The sequence below is a fragment of the Spodoptera frugiperda genome, chromosome 5 (assembly GCF_023101765.2).
Source record: "Spodoptera frugiperda isolate SF20-4 chromosome 5, AGI-APGP_CSIRO_Sfru_2.0, whole genome shotgun sequence".
Lineage (NCBI taxonomy): Eukaryota > Metazoa > Arthropoda > Insecta > Lepidoptera > Noctuidae > Spodoptera > Spodoptera frugiperda.
In genome coordinates, this window is record NC_064216.1 from 4,360,994 (window position 1) to 4,376,553 (window position 15,560).

At 34.2% G+C, this 15,560-nt stretch overlaps 1 protein-coding gene across 1 annotated transcript in view; it reads left to right on the top strand.

Moving 5' to 3' along the window:
* Positions 1 to 302: 302 nt before the first annotated feature.
* The window catches only part of LOC118271686 (protein bowel), a 35,319-nt gene continuing 20,061 nt past the window's right edge, over positions 303 to 15,560 (top strand). The window contains exons 1-2 of the mRNA XM_035587833.2: positions 303 to 767; positions 7,930 to 8,830. Of these exons, the coding sequence (XP_035443726.2) occupies positions 7,947 to 8,830 (884 nt within the window). The 5' untranslated portion in view covers positions 303 to 767; positions 7,930 to 7,946. The remainder of the gene's footprint in view (positions 768 to 7,929; positions 8,831 to 15,560) is intronic.

Here is a 15,560-nt window from a genome sequence, read left to right on the forward strand (position 1 = left end):
CAGTTCATATTTTGTAAAATAAAGATTTTTGAACGAAAGAAATTCTGGTTTGGAGCTTAAATCAGTATAATAAGTTACAAAAACATTATCAATTAGCGTCTGCAGTCGAAATTCATGAAGCACGATACAAAGTCTGAGGGCGGTGTTAATTTACACGACTTATAAGCTACTAACACGAAAAATAAACAATTCAACGATATCCTTCCCTTTTTTATCGCTCCCAAAGTAAAAACAGTATGGAGGCTTCGGTGGGGCGGCGGTGAGGCGCGGCGCGCGGGGGGAGCGACGCTACAGGAGCGCTACTGCCTCTGACGACGACCGACGGTAGTACGCGCGCTCAACTCCCTCCAGTCGCGCGCCATGCGCACGCGCAGCCTCAACGCACAGTGATACCACACTGGAAAAAAGTGTAGTGAACAAACTTGAATCTAACCAAGGATTACAGTGAACAATTTAAAAGTGCATTATTATCGTGAACCCAAGTGAAGAAGTGACAGTTTTGCTACGGCAATAACATTTTTGTTCGGTCTCTATTAACTGTTTTATGGCCTGTACAGTGCGTCTATTGTTGTGTTCGCTTCCACTAATCTCCTATTCACCTGTCTCAACGCCACCTACTGCGGTTGGACTGTGAAATGTGACAAAAAATTGCAATGGACATCCATTGTACGCATGCGGACACCAGTTTGTAAACTTTGCGGGTTGACTACCTGACTACTGGAGGGTTGGACCACGACGGATCGGACGATTGATCGCCCAACCGCCTTGTGAGTGGATTTTTTACGATTTTTGTAATTTAATACAGCGGATGTGGAATAAATTGGATAGGCTGGGTGAGCTTTGCTACCTGTTTTATCACGTGCCCCCTATGTTATTGTTTTCAACGCATGAGCTTTATAAAAACAATTCTGAGAACTAACGGGGCTGCGGTCTGATCTATTGTTCTATTTTACAGCGTTGTTTACTTAATACTTCCTGCCACCGTGCTAAGCAGTCATTATCTTCGTATTGTTTAAATACTAACTGCAAATGGGTTTGCAGATTGGGATCTATTGTAAAAGCAGAGGATTTTTGTATCGACGCGTGCTATTGTTGTGCTGAAGCAATCACCTCTACCGTGACTACTTTATCTATGTGCTTAACTGTAATATTTAGCCCTTTATTATCTATCGGCCACACACCTTTATCAATGCCAGCATTTCCTGTACCTTAAACATGCACTTTTAGGTCACTTAGTTCCATCACCCTTTTAGTATCTACTGTGTCTTTTAGTATCTACATTACATCAATATACAAGTCTTCATATAAACCATGTTGTTTTACTTTACTTCCACGTGTATAGAAGCATACTGAAATAAAACCAGGTGCAGCAACATTGCATAAGATTTTCAACCCTGTTCCAATTGTCGTTCAGGTCAAAACAGCATGAACGACTCGAGATATTACTGACATTGCCATCTGAAATGACTTCCTTATGGTATTATTCATGCGCGATTGAAGTATGGTAGGTACTTAAAGTACTTGTATTGATAGGAACTTCATCAGGAGTATGGTTTTAATTACATATGTTTTAATAACTTTGGAGATGAAATTGTACAAGACACAAAAAGAGTTAAAGAGCTACAGCAGCTTGGACCTTGTATAATTACAGAATCAATTAAAAGGTTCTGTTCTGATCACCGGCTTTGGTCATAATAGCGAAATTTACAACATCCAATCAACGAAACATAATAAAAATCGCTATAAAAACTAATTACGTTTTAGATCCGATCGATGCGTAAGCCTTGACTACGATTCGAAATGCAGGCCCGCTAACAAGTCCAAGTTTACTACTATGGAAAAAGTTGATTGAGTAAAAAAAAAATATTAAAGTTTTGTTATAAACTGAGAGAACTCATCCTTGTAAAATTCTAATTAAAAGCTTCACTTTCTTGCGTTTATACAGCTAAGAAAACTTTAACTTACTTTACAGAATAAAACTTTTATTTTTTTACTATGAAAATCTATACAAAATCCAAAGAGAAATGCGTATATATGGACTCAGTAGGATTTCCATCAACAAAATTACATAAAGACAAAAATTCTTTGGTGACGGCCAATCGGTACGCGATGGAATTTTAATGGTTCCAGAGCTGCGACATGTTTACTCTTCGAGACGTTTCTATACGACACGATATTGATTTATATTGAGAAATAATATTAGAAGGAAAAGCTGAAGATAAAAATAGAGAACCAGCCATTTTGAATGAACCCCATCTTAATACAATTAAACACGATAATAAAACCAGAGCTGTTTATCTAGAGTAAGCATTTCTAGATGCTAATAAAGCTATAATGGAGGATACTAATGAGAAAACATTACATAACGGTAACACAGTAGAAACGTCGGAAGGTTTTAATTGTTCTGCAAATAGTAGTTAATCTTAACCATCAAGAGATAGCAGTGTAATCTAATCACAGTATGATAGTTATCAGAACCTTGCGACACCGAAAATGGATGCCGCAATATAACATCAATAAACCTTTATAATTTCCAAGTATTTTATGTTTTGTGCTGGTAATCGGGGAATAACTATTAATGTTGATTGAACATTATCTAGTGTTAGTCGAGGCACGGAACTTGAAGACGAAACAGTTACAGACTCAATGGCACTTCCAAGCCTAGCTATAACTTCAATTGGTAATGATTGATGTTCTTCAGTTGCTTTCTCCGGGGTTATTGTCTCAGAGCTTTTCAATAAGGAAGCTATATTAGACTTTTTTATTAAGGAAATAGGTTTTAAGTTTCCTTACTATGGAACTGATGATGAGATTGGAAATGAAAAAGAATGGTGGAAGATTTACGACATTAAACAAGAAATCGTAAATTCACAAATCACAATAAATATTGCGTTGGATGAAACCTGTTAAAACTGATTTAATAAGGAAAGGTAAAGATAATTGAAATGAGGAAAGTGGAGATAGTTAAACATCTAAAAAGCAATTAACCATCGGCAAATGTCAAAGAGATTCATTAAACTGATTATCAGATATTACGGTTTATCGTCATGCATCGAACTAAGTAACACTTGTTTTCGCGTAACAGCAAACAGTTAAGCGCCATTTTTAAAAACCTTCCTCGAAATGCCGACTTGATGGCAGATAAGAGCCAGAATGCGACTAATCTAAAAACAAGATTTAATATAACATTTTATTTGAGTGGCAAGCCATAAGACGGACACCTGATAAAGAATATTTTTTGGTAAATTTGAGAAGCAAATATAATATAAATTATGAGAACACTTTTAGAATAGCATCAAAGGTATTAAGAATAATCTGTTTTGAGCTTTAGTCCAGAACAAATTATATTTTGGCAGGTGAGCATCTTCTCTTCAATTAATCATAACTTGTAGTCGTTTGGGATTCGAGTGTTGATAAGTGGCTCCATGAAAATTCTTACTTTTTGCAATTTGGTTTGCTTAACATAGATGGGTAAACGCCAGAATATAGTATTGATGAGTTGAATATAAGGAAAACAATGATAACAATGGTGATGAACTACATGTGGTAGAAGAACTAAAAGACACAAATAAAGACGATGGTGATAAAATGAACCAAGAATCAGAAAATAATATAGAAAGTGGCAAAGTGGAGGAGTAAGAGCATTGTATGCTCATCTAGTAACAAATTCAGATTCACATCACAACATTGTGTTAACATTAAAAATTATTGAATATTCATATCCAAATGCTAATGATTTCGTCCACTTGAATAATATAGAGATCGCAATGAAATATTCAGTGTGAATTAGAGGTATTATGAGAAGAACCAGCCTAATTATTAGGCGTGTATCTCGATCCATAAATTTCAATATTTTTTTAATAGTGTTTTGTAACTGACAGTTCAAAATTACTTGAAACGTACCGCCTGGACACGTGTTTTTAGGATACTTCTGTCCATAAATTATTGGACTCTTTGCCTGATTGAATTTTTTAATGTCTCTGTTGAAATTTAATGTACAATTTATATCTAATAAGCTTATTTTGTCAATCATTATTAGTTAGGATCACGATGAAGTAGCCGACACTACCAAAGATGAAGTAAGAGAAGTAATAACAAAAGTATTTGCAAATGAAGAAGCTTACATAATCGAGGACAAAAACCATCGAAAATCCTCAATTCACGTTAGTTCCCATGGAAGAAAGAATGTTTATTTATTACTCAATCATAACGGATCAATAATTTTGTCGAAACTTGTATTGTGCGCGAATGAAACCGTGGTAAAAACTGAATTTAATTGCTGAGTTTTACTAAACTCCTATTGTCTTAGGATCGGGTCGTTCGATTTTGCTTTGGGTTATCTAAATTTGCTAATCGCCGTCACATATTTTTGTACTTCCATGTTCTATTAGACGTGTATTACACTGTCTATTTCTGATATGATTAGGCTCTTTTTTAAATTTAAACAGACCATAATCAGTACCATTAGGATATGATCGTATTATCCAAAACCCTATGCCAGTACTGGTCCTTACCATACCTTGTTTGGGACCATACCGAGTATACAAAACCTGGCTATCCAGATTTGGATAATCCGTTGAAAAGGATTACCAAATACCAGGTGACAAAGACTCACTGTATTATAATTACCTATACAAGAATACTGATAATCTGTTTACAACTATACACTTTGAACGAGCTACTTCTATAAGACGTAACAATGAATGATCATGTATTGTGCCTAAACCAAAAATTAGTAATATCTACGTACAACACTCAGTAATTCATATTTTCAATAGTTTCTCTACATACATAGATACCTCATTAAATGTAGACACTGTAAAGGAGGTTCTTCAAACAATAATTTATAAATTCCTAAATCAGTAGAATGGCTCAATATACTCAAGATGGCAATGTTGATAAATATAATTATACAAATAATTATCTTCATTATAGGTAGGCAGAAACAAAATTGTACTGCAAGTAATTAGGTATAACAATGTGGTTGGGATTACTTGCATTCGCTTCGCTGCAGTTTCGTTGTTAGTAGCTGAATATAAGAATTATGAAGGCGTTTGGGTATTGTAAACAACAATACTGTGAAATAGTCTTATTACCAACGTTTTGTGTCATTTTAAATAAATTAACTATCACCCAAGTCAGCTCATACCCTGTCTGTATACGAAATTTCATCAAAATCTGTTCAGTAGTTTCAGTGTAATTGGTGGACAAACATCCAAATAAACAAAACATCAAATTTATAATATCAGTGTTGTCATAGGTTTTGTCGAAGAACAGAAAAGGTAGACATGTCAAAGTGACCTAAGCATAAAAAAAAAATGAAGTAAAACGTTCAAAATAACTTTATACCATACAAAAACTTTATACATTTCTCCTTCGTATCAAAATATAAGAGATCAACAGTCAAACGGACATCACATATCAAGAACATAGAGATACGAGCGTATCTCTACAGAGTTGTAAACACACGTAGGTACTCTCTCAATACGAGAAATTTAAATTTCCAAGGAGATCGCTTTAAAGTATTCCTTTTAAAAGGTTTATGTTATTGAAATGACCGGTATTACATCCCAAGCTCCATTACTAACTGCACTGTCCACATAAATATTCATATCACTAAATTTTCAAACCGAAAGAGAGATAAAAGTAGTTTTACTGCTTCGGTGCAAGTAAGATGGTAGAAATTCGATCAGGCGGCCCAAGTGCGAGGGAGATGGATGTTACTTAGGTACAGGTGTAAGAAGGATAGCAACAAAATCAGAGGCTTTTACGGTAGAACGGGCAGCGAACAGTGAAATGCGGGCTTGGTACACCTTTTTCGATCTCGCTTGAATAAATTGAATTTGAGATTAATCTTTTGTAGTTGCTATAAATGACGGCTAGATTTTTCTGATGTTAAAAATATGATGGGCAGTGTTATAAAGTAAGTTTATTAATTTTAAGCCACAAACACCAGTACCCTTAGTACAAGTTTGTTTTATATTAAAAATAATCCAAACAACGGCATATTTAGGGTACAGACACTATGGCATCGAAAAAGTAAATAAACCTAAAGTACAGATCAATTTATTACATCTGAACTACATTAAAACTACAAAAAGCCAAAGAAATTTCTATCAGAATTCCACGACAATTTTTCGTACAAAACCAACATTTCTCCATAGAAATCCCACTCTTTGAGAGACGCGTAAAGAAAACACTCAAAGTACTGGCAACTTTGAACGTAAAAAGTAAAATAACAAGAGACAAGGGACCATTACTGGACAGCGGAATATAAACTATACAGACGCCGGAAACTTTATGAAAACACACGCTGCGCAAGAGTTTAAACAGTTTTATTGTCGTACCATGTTGCTCGTCTCAAATGGAAATAGGATGGGCTCATAAATCTAGGAATAGCAATCTTTGTAACTTTATTAGAGCTGTAATATCGAATAACTTGATAGTACTAATATAACTTGTATTTCTGTTATCATAAATTATATTTTATTGTAAACAATATTAAATTTATATTCAGGTTTAAGAAAAGTATAAATATAATTTATGTTTACAGAATTTATATATACATAAGTATAATTTACAAAAATAATCTCAAAAATAATGCTCGAATTCTCACCACATTTACAGTAAAGGTCAAACATGAAACATTTTAAAGTCAATTAAAACTAATTCGATTAAAAACGCAATAATTTATAACATAAGTCGCTATTTTATTGTCACAATGTACAATTTAGCTGAGATCAACATGGCGATTTTAGGGAAAATAATAATAAATTTTAAAGCCAAATTACTTAAGTTTATAGTAAAATCAAATCAAAGAACGCTCGATTATAAATCAGACAATGACACTAATGTTGATACTGTGACCAAATCCGGTACTCATTAGCATTTTCCGATACTACCAGAAGCTTAAAACTTATACAAACGAATAAATTGATGAATGATACATGAGAGAACTAGATTCTTTATAAAATAAAATTTCGTACAAAACGTTTTGTCGCATGGAATTATGGTAATGTTAGATAAGGAGGTATATAATATATGAAATAGATTCAATCGTATTTTAATATGTTCTTATTTATAACGTGTATCAACTATCTAAAGACCACATTAAGTTTAAAAATTCAAATTCGATACATCACATTATTAAGAAGAACCAATAACCAAATAAAATAATGGCATTCCCTACTTGATAATTATAATAATCTTTATTTTATTGACAGTAAGCACTTCTTTTGAATACCTCTACAACCTAAAATAAAAGCAAATAAAACCCTAAACCGCAAATCCAGAGGCGTTAAGTGGCACCAAAACTCACACAAGAAACAACTAAACAAACATTTCATTAATTAATACTACGTCACTAATTAGCATTGATTTTAACGACAGAACGCATCCCACGGGGGACTGATCCATAAAACAGTATGAAATCAATAACATGTAAATGAGGGTTCGAAGCCAATGATCTGATTTCAATACATTTCATCTGTTAGGTGAGAATTTATGCTTTATGTTAATACAGTGAAACAATGCAGGGCTGCTTAATTAAGCATGATTGTCGATCCATAAATCTAAATGTTCATCAACCGTGGGATGGTAAATGAACATACTTGCTTTATCTCTGATCAAATGAGAGATGAAGATAAGAATCTAAGCTGGTTATATTAAAACGCTGTTAATTGATGTGTTTATCATTATTTTGGTGTCTCTATATGGTAAACGAAACCTTAACGATGTTTACAGATGGCATGGAATTTTTATTAATGTAGCAAATATACATATGGTATATTTTTCCGTTCCCATAGCGTTGTGTGGCTTGTCCAGCATTAATATCTCTAACCACTCATTCCTCTTGAAATGTTACATAATTTGTGTTAATGTTTTTATTTTTTTATTTTTCCAATTTCTACAACTGCATTTTATTTACAGATGTTCTTGAAACCGTGATGTCGGACAACGCCGGAGCAGTAGTATCGAGGGCGTCCACACCTCGCCCAGTAAATGATACACCAGTAGCCGCACCTCTCAGGTCCAGACATGATCAGTTCCTTGCTAGCTCAGCTGAGAGAGCCCAACAGAGGCCTTCCTCAAGTGGTAGAAATCCTTCAGGAAGCTTCGAATCACCACCCCTACCTTACCATCGTCAGATGACAACAGGTTCCTTGCTTACCTCATCTCACCGTGAAACCTCAGCCTTTGTTCCTGTTGTACCAACACGGTCGATGCACCCAGTAATATATCCAAACGAAATGCATCCTGCATTAATCCCGTCAGAAATAATTGAAAGAGAAAGAATGATGGATAGAGAGAGAACGGAACCTGCTAAAGGTTCTCCGGACAGAGCGTCTGGAAACTTCCCTAAAAGAAATTCGTTTGATTTAATGGCTATGATGGTGGAAAAAAGGAAAGAGGTAGCATTGCGTGAGGCTGCAGCAGCAATGCTACTTCCACACCATAGAACATCGTCTATTGAAGGCATGATGTCTGATGGGTCTTCACAACCGCCTATTTACGGTCCTCCAGGACCGTTCCTTGGTGCACCTGGGCCATCACCTACAGCTGCAGGCAGTTTTACTTTCCCTGGAGCTGGTCTGTTCCCTCCAGGAGCCGGACCTCATCAGATGCATCCACATTTAGACAGGCGGCTCCTCAGAGCCCCTGGTCGTGCCTCAAGACCGAAGAAGCAGTTTATATGTAAATTCTGTAACCGCCAATTCACCAAGTCGTACAACCTGCTGATCCACGAAAGGACTCACACTGACGAGAGACCCTACTCCTGCGATATCTGCGGCAAGGCTTTCAGAAGACAGGACCATTTGAGAGACCACAGGTACGTCATAATCCTAATTTGTTTATCTTTGCATTTTAATTACTGCACTGAGTACACTATGATTAGTTTAATTAGAAACGGCAGTACGATATTACACATTAACTCTCTCATAAAAGCGACCACTCATCGTCCTGAAATTATCCTCTAATCGCTTTTTACACACAGGAAGTAGTAAAGTAGTCTATTTCTTTAAAGTCATCACGCATACACTTACTGTAATTATGACTATTTTTTACTGAGTAAATTATCAAAGTGCCGCTTTCCTGCACATTTTAATTTTCTACTACACTGAACGTAGTATGTTCTACAGCTAATTTGTATGCACGTAACAAGCAGCCGGTGTAACTCAAGTTGCAGATGTTAAGCCGACTGTAGCCGTATCCGCCCGAATACTCGGAATTGGAATATTTATAAAGTTTCTCGATCGTAGCTAGCTCCGGCTTCTAAGAAATCTTTATATCTTGATTAATAAGTAAAAGGTGATTATACTTTCAAGCTCATGTACACTTATGATGAAAAAACTCCGACTGACGACTGTACAGACGAATGCCATTTGTTGAGTAATGTCTAAGTAGTGGTCGTTCGTGATTGTACTTTGAGATAACAAATAATATATCGCTGTCTCGGACTGTACATGACAGTTGAACTGATGGATTCTATTAGAGTATGTTTGGCTTGTGATACTAACTAACAATAGCTTATTTGAAAAAAGTATAATGATACTAAAAAAAACGTAAAAATATTCCAAAAAATATCTTTATTTATGACCTAGTAATTAATATTATTTATGGAATACTCGTACATAATTCATATAAAACGTCAAAGTCTTAGGTTGGTCTAAGAATTTTTATCGTTGTATCAAAACACTGTTAGGTACACACGCCCGAACATCGGTACAAAGAAGCCTGTAATCGGATTTAAATATTTTGTACGTCAATCCTATAATATATAACTCATTAAAACATACGATTCGTGTGAGGGTCGACGCCTTATGAAGCGAATCGAGTAATTTTATAGCGAGTTATAAAAACCGAACGGTGTCGGCTCTGATTGGAAGTTTGCTACCAAACTTGAAGCTTAGTTTCTTTGAAGATGTTCGATAGAATTTGTTTTCGATTTTCAGCTTTATCCTGTAGGACTTAGGACAAAAATCTATTTGTCCGCAACCGTAATAATATGTCGATAGAGTTTATTTTCGATTTTCAGTTTTATCCTGTTGGAATTAGGACTAAATCTATCTTGTCTTTAATTATGTCTTACATTGCTAATATAGATAAAATTAAGGTGGTTTTATACACAATATGTAGATTTTTATGAACTATCAAACAACGGAATCCGTTGCTTCGCACACACAAAGAGAAAATTCCAAGTTATGTCAACGCAAACATTAAAACTTTCTTTTTTATAAACAAAAGAAAAGCGGTCGGTATTAGCAATGGATGTAGTTATGCAATAATGCAATAATATTGACGAAAAATTACTTAAAGAAGTTACTTAAAATTTAACTTATCCCTTTTAATGTAACTTGTCTGCTCGTTTGAAAATTTATAAACATCTAGACTTAAACAATACCTGACAGTCTTTTTTCTGTAACTGATGGCTGATTTGAAATATTTTCCATAATTAAGACAGAAGCCTTATAAGTGGCTACCACTTTTGACCACATAAGTTATGAGTAACACTTTACCCTACGGAAATGTAACCTAAAAAAAGGTCTCCCTTTCCTCAGTAGTCCCATTTGCAACCATTTGGTCAATAACACAGTCGTTCTTTATTTGTTTAAAATAATAATAATTACTGAAAAAGTAAAAATAGAATATTTATCATTAACTTTATTGGTTGCTATTACAATTACATTAACAAATTAATGAAAATGAGAATAAAGCATTTCTGTATGTGTCGTCCAAAATAAAAAAGTATTTCCAAAACCAATTCCATCAATATTTTTTAATTCCAAACGCGTCAATTTTATAATCTATTAACTTATATCCTTATTGTATAAATTAATATTCAAATTGAATATCGATTTCTTTAGTTACGTCTCGTAATGAATTTGACATTCTTATGTCCAAACTATTAGGAACTATATTGCCTTAACCAATCGATAAACATAACAATCATTTATGACATTTGAAATCATCGAAATTTATAATTTGTTTTCATTTGGAACATCTTATAAAAGCCAATAATAGAATAAACTAGCCCAGAAAAAAAAACAGCTACGAAACATATGTCATTAAAAAATAGTTTCGAATTCAAATTCTAGTTCCTCAACGCATTCAAAGTACGGAGTCATTTTTTCTAAATGCCAAAAAACTTTTGCAAAAACGTGTAATTGCAATCAAACTTACATTACTGACCGACCACAGGGCAATAGTACCGACTCGAAAAAAAAACTCATTCTGTGATTTTCTGATGGATTCGAACCAACTGACTCAATTCAAGCCACATTATATAGCAGGTTTTTTACTTACCAGCCCGTAATTAGTTTAAATTCTGATGATTCATCTTTTTCTATTGGCCCAGGCTATTAAAGAGTACAGGACTTAGTACGAGCGGCAAATAAATCAAACCAAATACTAGAATGTACTAGGAAATATTTTTTTCCCGTACATTTTTATAGAACAACGTTATAAAGATGTTTTAGATATTTTATGGCGTCTACTGATTATTTTTATTGTCGTTGTCATAAAAGTCCTTTGAATATGTTTCGGCAAATTAGTTTTGGCTAATTAGGTTGGAAATTTAGTGGTGCTTATAGTTAAAAAAAAATTAGTAAAGAATTTTTTGTGAGTTCAATATTGTGTTGCTGTCTGTACAGGCGCGTGGATTAGTCGAGTCTTCGTGAAGCAATTCCAAACTATTATTATTCGGTACAATTCTGTACATCATTTAAATCTATATTGAATGGGTGTTCACAAAAAACGTACGATGTTATTTCTCACTTAAATCGAATGATCGGCGAGTAAGACTTCAAAGATATTCTTATTTCTAATTATTACTTAACGATATTCCTAAGCAAGCTTAAGCCTTACAGAAGAAAAAAAAACTCAACGCACACCTTATTTCAAGCTAGCAACCATAATTATATTTTTTCCAAAGCTTCATTTTAAAAGGAAAACCTCCCACTAAAACAATGTTTACACAAATATTACTGGAAATATGAAATCATCGTCTCTACATAACGTGCAGTTATAATTTTTTGTCGTCCATAATTATGTTATGATTGCCTTTATAATCGAAGTGCATATGATGCATAATACCATCCCATTAAACCCGTAGCCGTAATTAATACCTTTAAAGAAAAAGAACGAAGCCAACGAAAGGAACTTAATATTATTCGTAAGATTCTAAGAAATATTCTAAAATGGCGAATGCATATTAAAGCAACTTTAGATTGAAGAAGTTATCGTGTGAAAACTGAAGGAACATTTTTTCCACGCTGGTCTTGTCGCTTATACTTAAGCCTTCAAGTATCTCCCTCTATTGATATTTACTCACTTCAGAACCCAGTAGGTACTCATAACCCACGCCTTCCGTAAAATGTTTGTTAAAAACTTAACCACATTATGAAAGAACGATTCCAAACTCCTCTAAATAATACCTACCAAGATTGCGAGCAGCCATTTAAAAATTATAATAAAAACAAAAAAATAATAAGCGTATCGTATATTTTTCATGAATATTTAACAAGTTTACTGGCCTTACGTAAATATAAAATGGCTTTTAATGATTCCGTCTTATCGAAAATGGATCGGTAGAATCGAAGCATGATCGGAATATTTTTACTTAAATTATTTATGATTCAACGAAGTCCTTTGATCAGAAATATCACGAACAAAATGGATATCTAATGATTTTTGTACTAATTGAAATCATAATTAAAGTAAAAATGTATTACTTTCACATATTCAAATCATCTTTACAAGTTATCTTCAGAAATATTCACACAGATTACGAATAGTAACAAAGAGTGCCTAAGGGGAACATCATAGGACCAAAACTGTTTTGAAACAGTAAAAGGTCTCAAATATCAGACTGGAAATGGAAACCAACGTTTAGGACGTCAAGAAAAACATGTAGACATGGAAATATGAATACCAAACATGTGTAATCCTCTCATGAGAACGGGCATAGATTACATCTCTGTCACGTTATACATTCTCGTAAACTATCGAAGCTACGTGTATATTTCTTATCCCAAGCACTTAATAATATGACGAACGGTACGTTGAAACATAATATTTATTTATTTTGTAGTGCACAATTTAATGTATAGCCAATAAAGATTATAGTCTAATTAATTTATCAAAGTAATAACGTTCAATTTTTATGATCAGATCTGATCACTTGGCCCTTCGACCTCGAGCTCATCGAAGATAAAAATCGTAACATTATTGAAAACTAACAAAGAACATAAGAGAATAAATAATCAATAAAACTTAAATGAAATTCTCAGCATATTGATACGAAAATATTATGGTTCGCGTCGAATCAAAATTTAGCCATTAAGTACCGTCAGTTCCCATCAATGATGGACATAACTATATAAATATAGCTATATAAACAACACTATTCACACCACAAACCTGTAGTACCGGCGTGAGATAAAAATACTGCGTTAAGCACGTCACACACGCAAGATTTTTTTTCACAAATGATTACCATGAGGCTTTCTTTAAGAACTGTATGGCAAAGTTTTAACAAAATTCAGATCACAATAGAAATAACATTTAGGTACTCTCTTAGTATTTAAGTTTGAACAGAAACGAAGCACGTTCTAATACTGTAAACAATAGTTGAAAATCGTTGATAACATTAATCCAAACAATAGGCACAATTAAAATAGATAAGACAAACTATAGCTACACAGCTTACTAGAAGTAATAACAATTGTGTTTACAGTATTGCAAAGTACATAAGAGGCCTATTAAAGGTTTCATGAGAACATACATTTGTGTTAAGACTTGAAACCGGCGATTAGCCGCACGTATACGCCGAGCCTAACAAGAAACATTCCTTAGTGCACTGCAACTAGACGAGTATCTGCTATCATTAATTTTCTACCGCAAGCGAGGCAATTTCTTATTAAAAACTGGTTCGAAACCTATCTCCAGAGATACATTAATATTAAAACGTGTTGATGTATTTCTTCTGTCTTACCTTTGGATTCTGTTTTGTTTTTATAAAGAGTAGTACAGATATAAATGAATTCAAAGGTTTTAGCCAAAATAAATATATAGTGCACTTTTGGTATGTGAAAAACGTTACCGATAATAACGACGAGAATTCCAAGCAAGTTGACTCAAATCTTAAACAAATAAGTGACACATATTTTAAAGTCAAGTAAGCTATATTTTATCATCTTTCAATGAGCGAGATAATGCATATTTGCTAAAGTCTTCGTAAGAATTATTTTGCATTGAACATTATTTTAACTCGAGGCTCATATGCAATTATGATTGAACCGAGACCACATATAATGGGGACCGCGTAAAGCTCTCGCTCATTCAGATCGCTCAAGGGGCTACAACAAAAAGGGATATCAAATTAATACTGAATCCATAATAAATCAAAGAGGGGCAGGTGGACTCGATCGCAAGAACGCGAGATTCGCCTACAGGTCTTTAGAAATTATCATCTTGGCTGGAGCCAATCATATACCTAAGCGTTTGAACGCTGGAATTGGAATCTTTGTTATTCAGATCCCAGAATTTTCATCACTCCAGGCGATTCCGCATAATTGTATGATTGTCACGCGATGTCCAAATTTTTCTGTCCCTAATGTCGTGTGTGACACAATAAACGCGTTTCGTTTTCATTTGGTCGGAAACAGACGGTTTCTTATGTAAATGATCGGCAATTTTAAGTCGTCCTTTGAAGACTTGAAGACAGTCTTTTTTTGTTCGACGTGAACAATATTCGATGTGCTATTACCATAAATATTAAAGGTGCATTCGATGAATACATAAATTATTTAATGGTGCGAATAAATGTCGACCACATTTAATTTTAAAAATAGAAGTAATTATGTTCTTTTATGATCTCGTAAATGGATCAGTTTTTATTTCTCAGTATTTTATAATAATCAACTTACGATTAGCATAATCTATGACCTGAATTTTATCTGTACAAATATGCGTTCAAAAGAATCGTGACCAAATCTATAGAATAATTAGTTGGGTACGCGATACACGGCAAATCTCTTGTTGATTTCACAGTATCTCATTGCCTTTTGAAAGTTTCTTCAAGACTTGTTGCACAATTTTTTTCTTGCACTCTCGATTCGCTTTGACGTTAAGGACGCATTTTATTCGTATCCTGTGCACCTGCGGCGCTGAAAATAAACTTGGTTGTTTATTTATAAAGAAATAAGTCAAAACGCTGCCGTTGGGCCCGTGGTATCTCAGTAGAAATCGCTTCCAAAAATCTTCGAAAAGTATTTGCTAAATGATTGTACGTACGATAAGAATTTTTGGAAAACGGTCTCATTTGAAACGTCGATACGTAAACTGTTTATGGACGGAGCCTCTTTCGTACGTTAATTTAATTCATGAGTTTACTTGATTGGATCGGTGATAAGTCACGCAAAAAAGTGAGCCATTTTGATCGTGGTTACTTTCGAATTTGGCTGTAGATACCACGCATCTGGTCACCGCAGACAGACTTATATTGAGCGGATTCCATCTATATATCTTAGATTATTCAGATGCCATTATTGTCGAATCGT